The 14,313-nt window shown below is 25.3% G+C and overlaps 2 protein-coding genes across 3 annotated transcripts in view; one reads left to right on the forward strand and one right to left on the reverse strand.

The window, feature by feature from the left end:
• Positions 1–319: 319 nt before the first annotated feature.
• Positions 320–4,788, forward strand: LOC132918445 (uncharacterized). Its single transcript, XM_060979667.1, has 6 exons — positions 320–1,224; positions 1,577–1,663; positions 1,907–2,006; positions 2,180–2,299; positions 3,038–3,196; positions 4,677–4,788. The coding sequence occupies exons 1-6, from the start codon at positions 509–511 to the stop codon at positions 4,734–4,736; spliced, it is 1,242 nt and encodes a 413-aa protein (XP_060835650.1). The 5' UTR covers positions 320–508; the 3' UTR covers positions 4,737–4,788.
• A 1,168-nt stretch (positions 4,789–5,956) lies between these two features.
• LOC132928512 (cyclic nucleotide-gated cation channel alpha-3) overlaps positions 5,957–14,313 on the reverse strand; it is a 100,741-nt gene continuing 92,384 nt past the window's right edge. The window contains exons 6-13 of one of the 2 annotated variants that reach the window (XM_060993237.1): positions 11,020–11,034; positions 9,268–9,408; positions 8,778–8,930; positions 8,555–8,692; positions 8,305–8,484; positions 8,034–8,205; positions 7,823–7,944; positions 5,957–7,727 (exon numbers count right to left, since the gene is read on the reverse strand). In XM_060993237.1, coding sequence (XP_060849220.1) covers positions 7,492–7,727; positions 7,823–7,944; positions 8,034–8,205; positions 8,305–8,484; positions 8,555–8,692; positions 8,778–8,930; positions 9,268–9,408; positions 11,020–11,034 — 1,157 coding nt within the window. In that variant the 3' untranslated portion in view covers positions 5,957–7,491. The remainder of the gene's footprint in view (positions 7,728–7,822; positions 7,945–8,033; positions 8,206–8,304; positions 8,485–8,554; positions 8,693–8,777; positions 8,931–9,267; positions 9,409–11,019; positions 11,035–14,313) is intronic. The other variant, XM_060993247.1, reaches the window with a different exon arrangement.

Here is a 14,313-nt window from a genome sequence, read left to right on the forward strand (position 1 = left end):
CAAATACACCCTTTTAATTATGAAGTTCAGAATAAATAATTTAATTATAAAATGTATTGCTTTATAAAAGTATATCAGTAATAATTTCTTCACATTTTATCGTGTATGTCTGATATTGAAAACATAGCTACTTCTTATAAATTAAGGTAAAGTATAATTTATTTTTTGATAGCTTCAAGATCTAATTTTATTATTTTAGATTCTAAGGGGAGTGATCAATGTATTGATTTTACAATAATTTTTTTTGTCTATCATCACCTTTTGAAACAGTTAAAATACTTCAATTTTCACGGAGGGTTTCTGATAGTAAATTGAATTTAGTTGGTACTTTGGGGAGTCAAAAGTCAAAATTTTTATTTACAATACTTTATTTTAATCAAGAAAAACAAAAACAAATTAACGAAAACGAGAATTTTCACGCTGAATTTGTTTTCAACAAAATTTATTTATTTTTCTTGTTTTTTTTTGTTTGCAGGTGATTTTTGTAAATATAAAGAATAATATTGCAATGGATTCAAAGACATTGACATTTTTAAGACTTATGGGCTTATATCAAATTTTAGATCCTAATACTGTTAAAATTTATGGTTATAATATACATCACATCGTTATTATGATTTTTGTATCTTTCTTGTTCGTTGTATCGATGTTGTTTCCTATAGGTCTTATTTATTTAAGAAATGATATAACCGCATTTTTGTACTACGGTGGATGTTTAAGTAATTTCATGTTAAGCTGTTTCAAAATATTCAAAGTTATGTATTGTTCAAAAGATATATGGAAATTTATTGATGTAACAAGATATTACTTAAATACATATAAACACTACAATATTAATGTTTTAAAAAACTGGGATACTAGATCTATACGAGCTATCTATATATATATTATGATATGGTTAATTGGTTTTATTTCTTGGTTTTCAAGTCCTTATATACTAAATGAATATACAGTTAAAATTAGAAATATTGATGGTTCATATAGCAATTACCGAGTGAATATATTTAATATATATTTAATAGCGTCAGATGAAACGTATAACATGCATTTTTATATATTTTATATCATCGAAATAATAATACATTTTTGCTACGTATACTCCTCAGTTGTTAGTGATATTATTATAATTTTGATATCTTTTGAAATAAATTCTCGAATGGAAATAATTTGTATAGCATGTGGATCATTGAACTACAATATATGCCCAAAAGAAGGTTTAAGTGAGTTATTTTTTGTTTCACTTAATATAAAATATAATTAATGATTTTATAACTATAATTTATTTTAGGAATTTAATTTAATGTTTTTTGTGAATTTATTGTATCAATGTGTCAATGTTTTTTTTTTGACAAGACTCATAATATAATTCAATAGATATTAGTATTTTTATACAATTATCCGTAATATTTTCACTATGTAAATATTATATGAGTACATTTAAGAAAAAAAAAATAATAACAACGCATTTTAAATTCTAAAGTATAATTAAATAAAAAAATAGTTTAATATAAAATATTAAGCAATATGTAAATTAATGTCAATTTATTGTGTTAAAATACATATTTACAGATACCAGTTCCAATGTAATAAAATTGAAGAAGAGATACGATGTAATATATGATGATTTAAAAATTTTAATTATGGATCACAAAACTGTTATAAGGTTATTGTGTTTTTTTTAATAATTAAAGTAATTTAAATATACATTATGCTCAATGTAGCTTGCTTATTTCATATATGTTATCGATAATTTACTGTAGGTAGATACTGCTCATTTAGTATGAATTTATAGATATCAATTAACAAAAACTAGTATTCAAAAATATAATATACATGTAGAATTTTTTTTATAATAATGTTTAATTCGAAATTCAATAATTATTAATTTTATTATTGATTCTTATAGAAAGTTACAAGACTATTATGCAATTTTCCGGCCAGTAATTCTCGTTCAAATATTTATAGCATCGAGTTCACACATAGTTATTTGGTTTGTTGCTGTAATGGTAAGACCAATGAAATTCAATTTTTTCTTTTTATGTATCTATATTTGTGTCTATGTTACCTCAGTATAAAATATTTATTTGTTTATCTTTTTCTTCAGTGGTTGAAATTTAATAAATTTAAAGGTACACATAAATTAATGCTAATAATTAACATTTATATTTTAATTTTTTAGGGTTTTGTTAAAGGCGACTTAGGAAGTTCTATATTGTCGATTAAGTTATTTACTGTGCATCCTTTAGTGAGTTTTCAGTTATTCGTGATGTGTTATTTATTTGGATCTATGAATGAAAAAGTAATAATATAATGTTTTAATTTTTGTTTTTTATTTGACTATAAATTTTAAAATAATACTATACATTTTTAAACCAAATAGTATTTTACAATATAACATCAAAAATAGAAATACACGATAATATTATGTTTCGATATAACTTAAAAACACAGAAAAGTAGATACTTGAAAGTTCTGTCAAATGTTTATATTAAAATTGTATTATTATTGAAGTATTTTGACTCTGAGCTATTTATATACGATTGTCATTTTCGATTTTTTTCTATACATAACATTGATATTAACGTTCAGTCAATAGGCTTGAAAATGTAATACAAGGTTCCTCATAAGTTGTTATTATAGCCATTTAAAATATTAATGATACATAGGCATGATATTTTTTAAAATGTATTTAAAGTTAAAATGTTGGTAACATTTGTCAAAATCACAAAATCACAAAAATTTGAAAATTATTTTAATCTTTAACACATACATTACAGTGGTTAGGTACTCAATGATGAAGGATATTCGACATCAACTGTACCTACACCAAAGTGGTTACCTAATTTTTTCTTTTTTTTTTAAATTAACTTTTAAAAATGATATTTACATTATATATAAATAATAACAACGACAATAATAATAATAATAATAATAATAATAATTTAAGTAAATAGTTGTATAATAAAATATATTTATAATATAAATATAAGATCAGCATTTTATTTTAAACTTAAAATTATTATTTTATATTTTTTAGAAAGATTCAATCATTTTTGCATTATATAGTAGTAATTGGACTGAAATGGATATGAAATGTAAAAAGTTGATTTTATTGGCTATGAAAATGATCAGTTCCAATAATTTAAAATTGAAGTTTACAAGTACCAAAATCGTCGACAAGGAAATGTTTACACATGTATGTATTATATTATTTGTGTACACAAGATTAAAATTTAACGTGTTCATTTACTCGTTGTAGAATAAAAATAGTAAACTCAAAACTAAAAAAAGTAGCTATTAAGTAGCGGTGAGAATTTCAGGTGGAATAGTTTTCCGAATTTCGGAATATCAGTACTTGGTATTTTTACTTACGATTCTGTTTGAATTTCATTCATTACCAATGTATGATTGGATAGAAGTCTTTAAATAAGTCTTTGTAAAAACATTATTAAAAAAATATGAATGGTAAGACTCGCGTGCATTTGTTTTACTTAAATCAGAAGAGTCTGATGCCCAAATAGTAGGAGGAAATATGTTTTCCTCACTAATATAAGTGTTTGTTAAATATTCACAATATGATTTTACTTTATTATTATTAGGGCATATTAACATAAAATCTTCAAAAAAACAATCTTTTATTTCTCATGGGTTCAAAAATAACAGTCCAAAAGTATATTTTATCGAATTTATTATGTCTGAAAAATTGTTTTTATATTCACTAACCAATCCTAAGCTTGTGTTTAACGAAACCAAGATTGGGTTGGGTTAGATGTAATTTACAACCAACAATTGTTGAATTTGTCCATATTTCTACGATAGCTTTATGTATTGATGTCTCAACAAATTAATGAGAAATTATGGAGAAAATAATTAATTACATTTATTAACAATACAGTGAAACGTAAATGTGTATATTTCAATTGAATCATCTGACAATAAACAAAAAATAAGATTAATGTAATGGCTATTGTTCAAATAATCAATTAAAATTAATAGTATTATATGATTATTATTTAAATCGGTAGTTAAACAGAAAAAAATATTAAGAATATTTTAAATTTGTGACCAAAAAAGTGTTCGGTCTGAAAACGGACATTCCAGAATGGTCGAAAAGTGAACTGGCTGAAAAGGCCCTATTTTTTGGGTATCGGGCTCTTCTAATTTAACTAGAAAAACAAATGTATGAGAGTCTTATCATTCATATTCCGTCCAGTATGGACGAAAATTGTTCCACCCAGAATTTCAGGTGTGTAAGAATGGAATGAATGTAAAAGGGGTCGTTGAGTGGTCGATGAATTCTCATATATTATAATAATTAAGGATAGAACGTGAATAGTGTTTCACATATCTTTTATGGATACCGTAGTAATGTAGATGATTTGTTCTCCTACACTATTTGACGTCATTTTCAAAATAACTATTATTTTGTTCTTACGATCCAAAGTTGCAAGTAATAAATAAGTCGATTTTTGGTTATTGTCGAGATTTCGCCGATGTTTCGCTTTTCTGTCGAATTATAATATATTAGTGTTTATAGAAATTGAAAATTACTTTAAAAAAATTATATTGTTTTTATAAATGTTAGATTTTAGTTTTTTGTTGCAGTTTATTAGTCATGCTATTATTAACTAAATCAATAAATATTAACTATGATATGTTTTTGTTTTTATGTATAGACGATGAGTTTTTGTTATTCCATATTTTCCACGTTGGTAAATTATAATAAAACAAACTAAAATTGTAGTAACGTTTTATTTCAAATATTTTGATTTGAAAATAATAATTATTATATTGCAAAATGTATTTACTTCATTCTAATAATCATACAAGTTTAAACTTTGGCTACGTATTTTCTCATGTATTTAACCTGTGTGTTCTTATTATAGACTAGAGTTATATATTATGTGAAATACATTATTAATATTTGCACAGCTGTACTTATATATACTTTACCGTTTATCTAGAAACAGTAGTAACAAATATTTATTTTTAACAAATAAATATATTCGATTTTTATTGTTACCAGATTTTCAAATGGTTTTGTATATTTTTTTTTATCCTAGACAATTAGCGAACATAAACGAATATTATAACATAATTATACTTTACAGAACTTCAATTTAGGTACATGGTATATTTTTATTTGTTATCGTGTATTTTAATTTTAGACTTAGACTTAGAGATTAAGAATATGTGCTATTTAATATCAACCATATTAATAAGTAAACGAAGTATTATTATCCAATGTTTAAGATCTTAAATATTAACTATTTTTTTTTTAATTTTTTTTTTTTTTTAATATAAATATCGAAATACTAAATATAAAAAGGAAAAACATTGAATCGAGAAAGTCGCTAAGTTATATACGAGTAGTTAATTTTCTCGTCGTTAGGTGTAGATATTGTAATGGATGTTTTAAATTTATATTCAAATGTAAATCATTGCATACGAAAAATCATTCGGAGAAGAGATGTTGTCTGCAGCAATATTTTTAAAGATATCTTAAAATGTATTTAAATGACTATTACTAATTTGATTTTCTTATTATATAATATATATACTATATATATACGTATATGATATTTTTAAATTAATTTTTTTCAAAAATATTGCTTATATTATAAAAATTATAATATAATATTATATCTATATAATAATATATTATTGTGATTAACTTAAAAGTCAATACTAACGTAACATAGGACGGTGTGAATAGGTTTGTGGTAGGTTATAATTTGTAAATCGTAAATAATATTTTAAGAACTTTATTTTAATTGTATAATCGATTCATGGTACTATGACATTGTGGAAAATAAATTTAATAATTTAATGGTTAATATACATAATAAAAAAAAAAAAAAAAAAAAAATCGAATAAAAGTTTTAATTTTTATAAATAAGTTAATATAATACTCATAGTTATAAAATTATACAAAGTGTCTTAAAATTTGTCACAAATTTGTTATTTGTATTATACATAGGTATATATGTACGTAGGCAAAATGTAATTTTAAATTGTGATTTTTCGTCCATTTAGATATATATTATATATATATATATAAAAAAATGTTATTTTCCTAGAAAAATAACTTCACATTTTAAATAAACTTTACTTGCCTACTTTTTTAAAATTATTATTTAATTAGTTTACTTAAATTTATTTAAATATAACAATTTCAATTATTCATTTATTATTTTAAATGTTATTAAATTTTATCATAATAAATTTTGAGGACACTTTGCATAAGAATTTTAACTGTATAATAATAATAATAATAATAAAGCAACAAGATAATCAACACTTTTCATAATGACAATAATATAATATATTATTATATATTATTTACAATATATTTCTTCACACATAAAAATTTTGTACAGTATTTCTCTACATGTTATTATTTGCTGACCTAACGTTCATTTAATAACAAAAAAGGGGCAAGCTCATGTACCTATAGCTTGAGTGTTATAGGATACAAGGGTTATGGCAATCTAATGAAAATAATCATGTGTTTAATAAATAATAAATACTAATATGCATATGGTATATGTTTAAAAAATATATATAAAAAAGCTCATAGTACATTGTTTGTCTAATATGATGTGTATTACCATTAAATCGTGTTTATTTGAACAACTTTAATAATAATAATAATAAAAAAACAAATATATAATTATAGGAAATCTAAAATTTGAAAATAATTACTCGAAATAGAAATTTTGAATTATATATATTATTGATTTTGTTATTCTATGCAGACGACAAAGTCATTGACCGATTTAATAATTTGGTCCCCATAATTTAAATTTTTATCTAATAAACTTTGTATAGAAACTTACTACAATAAATTACAATAAGGGAAAACTCTGCAACTATATAATATATAATTATAACTTTGATAAGTTAACAATTGTTAATGCAAAAAAAAAAAATACAAATAATTGGTAAACATTGGTGGGTTTCAAATAAATAATTCTTTATTTTTCTAACATTTTACACAATCGGTATCAGTTTCAAAATGCCTTTATTTATATTATGTATTTACATGTTATCATGTATTTAGATATATACCTATAATATATATCATAACTCGTGGATGACATGTAAATATCTATTATGATTGAATTTCTAATAGGTATGCAATACACAAATAGTTTATTAAGTAGAGAAATTGTCATTTATTATTTATTTTATTTGTTAATAATTGTTTAATTTATTTTTCCATCATTAATTTAATATGTGAGGTTGACATTTTTTTATTTTAGGTTCTAAAAATAATTTATTGGGCCTGAATTTTACATGCGTTGTTAATAAATTCATCTATTTATATTATGTGAACCAAAATAATTATAGTTTCCTGGGTTTTATACATTTCACCCTGGTAATTGAAAAAAAAAAATATAAATACAATTTATAACTCGATATAATATTGACGTCAGTCTTTAGCGCAGATGAATCTGTTTTTTTTTTAAATTTAATTGGAAAAATCACTTAGATGATCGACTCTTTATTTCTTTCGTTATCGTCACAACTACTATCTGCACTACTTCCAACGTCTTTACAAATCTGCATTTCAATTTCTGCTAGTCTATGGTCCATATCCCATCGTTGTTGAGTAACTTTCTTATTGAGGTATAAGTTCTCTGTTTCCACTGCTATCAAACGTTCTTGAAGTCTATTGATTTCTGCTTCCAATGCGGACACCATCGTTGCATCTTTACCTGTACCTAATATAGTAATATTTAACACGTATCGTGATTATTTCGTATTATACATATACGAAAAAACAATTTCGATGAAAAACAATGAAATATATATTCACCCGAAGTTGTCGCTTGTGGTTTTTGAGCATCTTGAACATGGTGATGGTGGTGATGGTGGTGTTCTTGATCTAGAGAATATTTACTAGACAGAGGAGATTCTAAAGTAGCTGCGGCGTTCGATCTAAATCAAAATGATATCGTTTTGTTTTATCGGGTAAGTATATTTGGCGCGAACAAAAATATTTTCATGTCACAATACTCGTAACTAACCTGAAACTTGGACTTGCGGTAGGACTAAATGAAGTCCTGTTATTGATGTTACTATTAAATGTAGCCGCTGGCCTTAAAAGACCTTCACTAGATTGCAACCACATTTCATCTTCTACTTTAATTTGGCTTTCTACGATCCCGGGTGTTGACTTGCATCGCCTTCCGACTAATCCTATACAAATAGAGTAGATAATTGTATTACGCGAATAATTCATGTAGTTATAAACAGTAATACTTAATGTATTCAAACAATTTGTGGTTTTCAACTCACCTTCTAATTTATCGTCTGGACTAGGGTCGGTTTTGTACTTTTCCAGCCGTTTAGTCGCTATTGCCTCTAGTCTGATTCTGGCAGTAGGGTATTCCTTGAGCACATCCCACATATCTTTTTTCGACAAAACGAATAGATCGCTATAGCCTACTGACCGGACTGAAGCAGTCCGCCTATTCCCTGTACAACACGAAGGTGTTATTACACACATACAAAGACATGCGCGCACTGAACGGATAAAAACATTTACCTGCTGTTCCCATATTAAGTATACTGATTTCTCCAAAATATGACCCTGCTCGAAGTACTGCTAAAACCGACTTGCCGTCGTCGGTGACCACTTGTAGTTTCCCTCTACTGACTATATACATTTCTTTGCCGACTTCCCCTGTATCGAATTGTAATTTGATAAATCCACCAATGATGAAAATAACGTTATAACATTTTAATTAATTTCAAATGATGGTAACTACCTTTTCTACATATATAATCCCCGGGAGAAAACAACACGGGCCTTAATTTCAGCACCAGTTCACAAAGGAATCCTGCTTCCGTGTTTTGAAATATTTCTACCCTTTTTAGCGTATCCAGATGTACGTTTATTGCGATCTCAGCTTTTAGTTTATCTATAAAAACGATAAATTACACTGAATTATTAATTTTATTAAAGTAAGTTAAATATTATTATAAAAATCAAAATCAAGACATGGCAATTGTATAACACATTGCGTAAGTTGTTTTATTGAGATTATAATAAGTACTATGAGATCTTTTAATAATAAATATTATCGTTTTCTCAAGTCGTTTCCTTTCTTGTTATTATTGTTTACAACGTTCCTCAATGTTGTATATTCTAATATTAAAACAGTTTATTGTATTTCAGAAGTTATAACAAAACGTGATGTTACTTTCTCACACCATACGAATTTTAATTAAAAACAAAATAATGCATTTAATAACTACCCGGTAAACAGCTAATGGCTTTTTCTTCGTCTGAACATTTTTGCGTTAACCAGAGGTAGTCAAACCATTTAATCACTTTGGTCTGCAAGTGATTCGGTACTCTTCTCATTCGCATGTAAGTTTTAACACCGTCCAATTTCGCTAAAAAAATAACAATTTTAATGAAAATATATGGTGGGAAAATAAAAATATGCTTTTACGATTATGCAATTTATAATTAAGTTTGTATTTGACTGATTTATCTATTTAATAATATTATTTTATTATCGTACACTTTACACAATGAGCTGAGTTAGCTGCATTTTGATAATTATTACGACAAAATAAAGCTACCCTAGTCTAATATTAATAAAATGTAATATAGTAAAGTATACAAGAATATAATCAATAAACATAAGCGGAATGCATCAAGTAGGTAAAGACATATAATTGTTTGTAATTTTTGTTTACTTTAAGCACCATTAATGCAGGGATACGAGCATCATGCTTGACAACTAATTGGGTATTATATCATATGTCTAATATATGAATAGTTCATACACGAGACAAGAGAAGATAAATAATATAGTATGTATGGCATTGTATGTATATATCTATAATTATTGACATATACATTTGCATTCAAAATATTAGTTTACATATAATAATGATTACAACATTCCTGTTGTACAAAAAAAAAAAGGATTACAAAATAAAGACCGTCATCCAATTTAGTTAAATACCTTCTATACGTTTTTATGAAAATTATATAATATATGTAAAATATAATATTTAACAATACACATCATACATCTAGTACCTAATCTATCTATATGTTTATATGCTTTATTATTAAATTTAGAAAAAGAATACAACTAAATAAAATCCTTTAGTAAATTAGAGGTAAACAGGGTGTTATATTAATCGAACACTCTTTATTTTAAGAAAAAAAGTTTTTATACATTTTTTTTATTGATCAATATCAATAAAAAAAAAAAAACTATTATTCAATATTTGGTTCAACAACATGAACATTTTTTTTTTAAGGTAATAAGAAACAAAACGTTTAGGTTTTCATTTGTAATAAAAATAAAAAATGTTTTTTGTTACATTAAATGTGTGAAAAATAAGGGAAAATAATATAAAATATTATAATCGTATATCATTTTTCATTTTTAAAAAATAAAAATATCTTACAAATGATTTATTTTAGAAATAATTTTTTCTAACGATTAAAATAGTATCTTAACCTTGTCAATTAGTTTTTTATAGAAATAATTTGAATGACGTATTTTAAGAATAAAATAATATAATAAATATGTACGTATCTGTTGACCAAATATAAAAAGTAGAACATATTAACCATCAAGAATACAGACAAATTTGACATCTATGGATAAAATGAAAAGCATAAAACCATTAGTCAAACAAATAATGAGGTTCTGAGGCGCTTATTAAACCGAATAAATAAGACAAATTCTCTAAAAGCATAATATTATTATTTATTTTTGGAATACAACACAGCGTAAAAAAAAATCAACTGGAAATCATATTCAACCAGCTGGTCATATATTTTAGTGATTGAAAAATATGTGAAACTGTCAATTTTATTCAACATAAGGCGGGTAAGATTATTAAAGTAAAGTCTAGATAGCAAACACTATGAAAAAAATATAACGAGTAGATAGATAGAATATTGGACGACAGATTGAAAGAAATACGTTTAAAAATAATAATTTAATAGTTTTGTAAACATTACATGTCTTTACTTACATTGAGCAGTACCATCTGCAAAATAAAATTACAGTCATATTAATGATAAAAAAAAAAATACAGTTGATTCAGTTGTTTTTATGGAAATATAATTTATATTTTTGTTTACATTCTGTGAATTGAGTTGTCGATGGAAATCTATTCATCTAAAGTGATTACATAAGGTACCTGACCAAACCATTTTTAAAATATTTATTTTACTGCTGTTCGAATACAAATAATTTTACTTAATTGTCGTAGTCAATAACTATTATATTTTAATACCTACCTATAAATGTATTTAATTTGTGTTTTTAAATGTTATATAATTTTTATTTATTAATACATAATGTAAGATCCTACAATAGTGTCATAAATATATTTATGTGATGATATGAATGGTTTAATAATTAATACACTTGTGGAGTTGACCATCATGTACCTAATCATAATTTATTATTAGCTCAACATTTTTGAAAATTGTAAAATTATACATTGACAAAAACATTTTAATATTTTTCTTATATCCGCTTATAAATGCAATATTTTTGTTTAATCAAATGAAGCTATAAAGCTATAAGAAATTATAAATTACCTCGGCCCAGAATAATTATTTCAATTAAATCTTCGGAACACGATATCCAATATTAACACAAACGCATTTGGCGTTATAAATATCACATATCTATATTATCTTGACTCTCTAAATGAACCGTTGTTGCGATCGCGAAGCTAACGAATACCGGTGTCCGGGGATAATACAGTTATTAACGATGTTCTTGCTTACACTCGCTAGGAGGTTGTGTACACACATGTAGTAGTAGTATTTTAAATTGCAAACGTGTGTGTATAAAAAATAAGAAACCGGAGGGGATAAAAAGAAACAAAATACAAACAAAAAATCAATAAACTCTGCTGCAAAGGTTTACCTTAATTCAAAATCGTGCTGCGTGCGAAACGTTTCTTACCTCCACCGTCGCCACGAATAACTATAAACTCCGTCGTCACACGAGCGACTTAATCTAGTTTTATTATGTATATTGTAGTGTACTATATATATATATATATATATATATATAAACACCGGGTGCACGCACGGATTAAAATCAAGATTTATAGCTGCTCCTGCAGTTAGGGCCGTTGCCTTTGCTTGCACGACCGAATCGTCTCGTACTATGCCTTCTGGATACGATGCGTTTGGAATAATATAATATTATTATATCTTCCAATAATAACGATGTAACATAATAATTATATTAGCCTCTGGGGTACGTTTGAATTGCAGTTAATCCACCTTTTAGTCTCTGTCAAATGTACATCGCGCATCCAAAGCAATAACATGATGATCACAAAATCCTACATAGTTAGTAAAATAGGAATAGCTGGTAGTATTTTATTTTTGTGAGTTACGAGCACAGCGTTATGATTGTAAACGATAAATCTTGATTAGAAAACTTTTATCTGACTATGTTCTTCCATTATTAAAATAACAAATTGTTTGAATATAAAATAGTTTTATTTATGTATGTTAGGTAGGTATAGCTTGGCAAGTAGTTTAGCAACATGGCCAATGTGTTAATTCAGATTTTGATTTTAGTATATACGCTTAAAGACATTAGCAATGTTTGCTAATTTTTAAATTTTTCCTGAGAAATATTGTTTTAAATATTGCTTTATCAGACAAAAAATTACCTACACGTTAATCATTAGTCGACGTGCCTACAGTAGGTATTAAAAATATAGTAAAATAGTCCAGATATCGTATATTCGTATATGTTGTTATATAATTTCAAAGACTTTTTTATAGACTCTAGAATAGTTATGGGATTACATCTATATAGGATTCTGCTAGTCTGTGTATAATCATAATAATATTGATAAACGATAAACAATTTGAAAAATGTATTTTTGAATTTAATAAATTTAATCAAAGTTACGGGATTGTTGACTGCAATTTAGAGCTTTTTTTCTATTATTAATACTACAGTATACGATACTAAAACAGACTATCGATCCTTAAAATATCTGTGAATTTCTATTAAATTCATTATAATGTTTGAAAGAAAAAATATATGGTTTTAGTCCAAAAAAATGTTAAGATAGAGAATAGAGAATAGAGAAAAATAGAAATTAATCTTTTTTTGTGGAGAAAAATGAACTGTGAAAATGAAAAAGTGTATCTAATTTTTGTGAAAAAAACTGTCCTGCAATAAAAGTATACAAATTATATTTAACGGCAAATAAAAAAAAAAAAAAAATGATGGTGAAAATAAAGATAAAATTAAATTAAATAAAAAAAAAATATGGTTTAACCCAGGACTTACAAGAAAAGAAGAAACAATAATGAACCAACTACGTATAAAACGTCTTATAGTAAGTTATCTGATGGCGAAACAAGAAAAATTCACATTTGTATCATATACTGGCATGCAGATTCGAATACACTATCAACACATTATTTCATTATCATAGAATTTTATAAATAAAAGAAAACAAGAAAAAACATTAATATCCTTTAATAAACTTGACAGAAACTAGGCCCGGACCTTTAATCTACCAGTAATACGTACTTCGAAGTTCTTAAAAAAGTGAATGTTATTTTGGCGTATAATACCAACAAAAATTCTATAAAAAAAATATAACATTATTTTATATTGTCTTACATTACGCGTGCAATGCTTGTGCTGTATATTCATACAACTACTGTTTATATATTTTCACGGATATTATTTGTTTTCATGATTTAGGTAATTATGAATGTAAGAGATTTAAGTAAAAAATTGTGTTTATTCATATTTTTCATGCTTATATCAAAGACTAAAAAACTCAAGACATCAGCAACGAAGACTTAATCGTTTTAAATTTCTGATAGCCGTTTTGAATAATTGAAACCTAGCTACAACTAGTTGCAGGCGTGGATCCATGGGGATGGGGGCGGGTCAAGGGGCCTTGACCCCCCGTAGACTCTGCCAAACAGATAAATTTTAGGAAAATTTAGTCTGGATCCGCGCCTGACCAGTTCAGTATATTCAGCGTGACTTAATGTGATGTTTTCAGAATGTTTATGTTTCTTATAACTTAATAAAAAAATATAAAACATTCTAATGTTTCTAACAATATGCTGTATAATAATTATACCTACTTATCAACATGGTCAACACTAAGTATAATATATTAAACATATTTCAGTTGTTTAATAAGTATATACTGTTGCGTGTGTTTATTTTATAGAACAATATATTTTTAGTTTGTTTAGTTCATAACGATATACAATGTATCAATTTAATTTAAATTTAAAATCTGGGTAGACGTATA

Source organism: Rhopalosiphum padi, chromosome 1, assembly GCF_020882245.1.
Source record: "Rhopalosiphum padi isolate XX-2018 chromosome 1, ASM2088224v1, whole genome shotgun sequence".
NCBI classification, from domain to species: domain Eukaryota; kingdom Metazoa; phylum Arthropoda; class Insecta; order Hemiptera; family Aphididae; genus Rhopalosiphum; species Rhopalosiphum padi.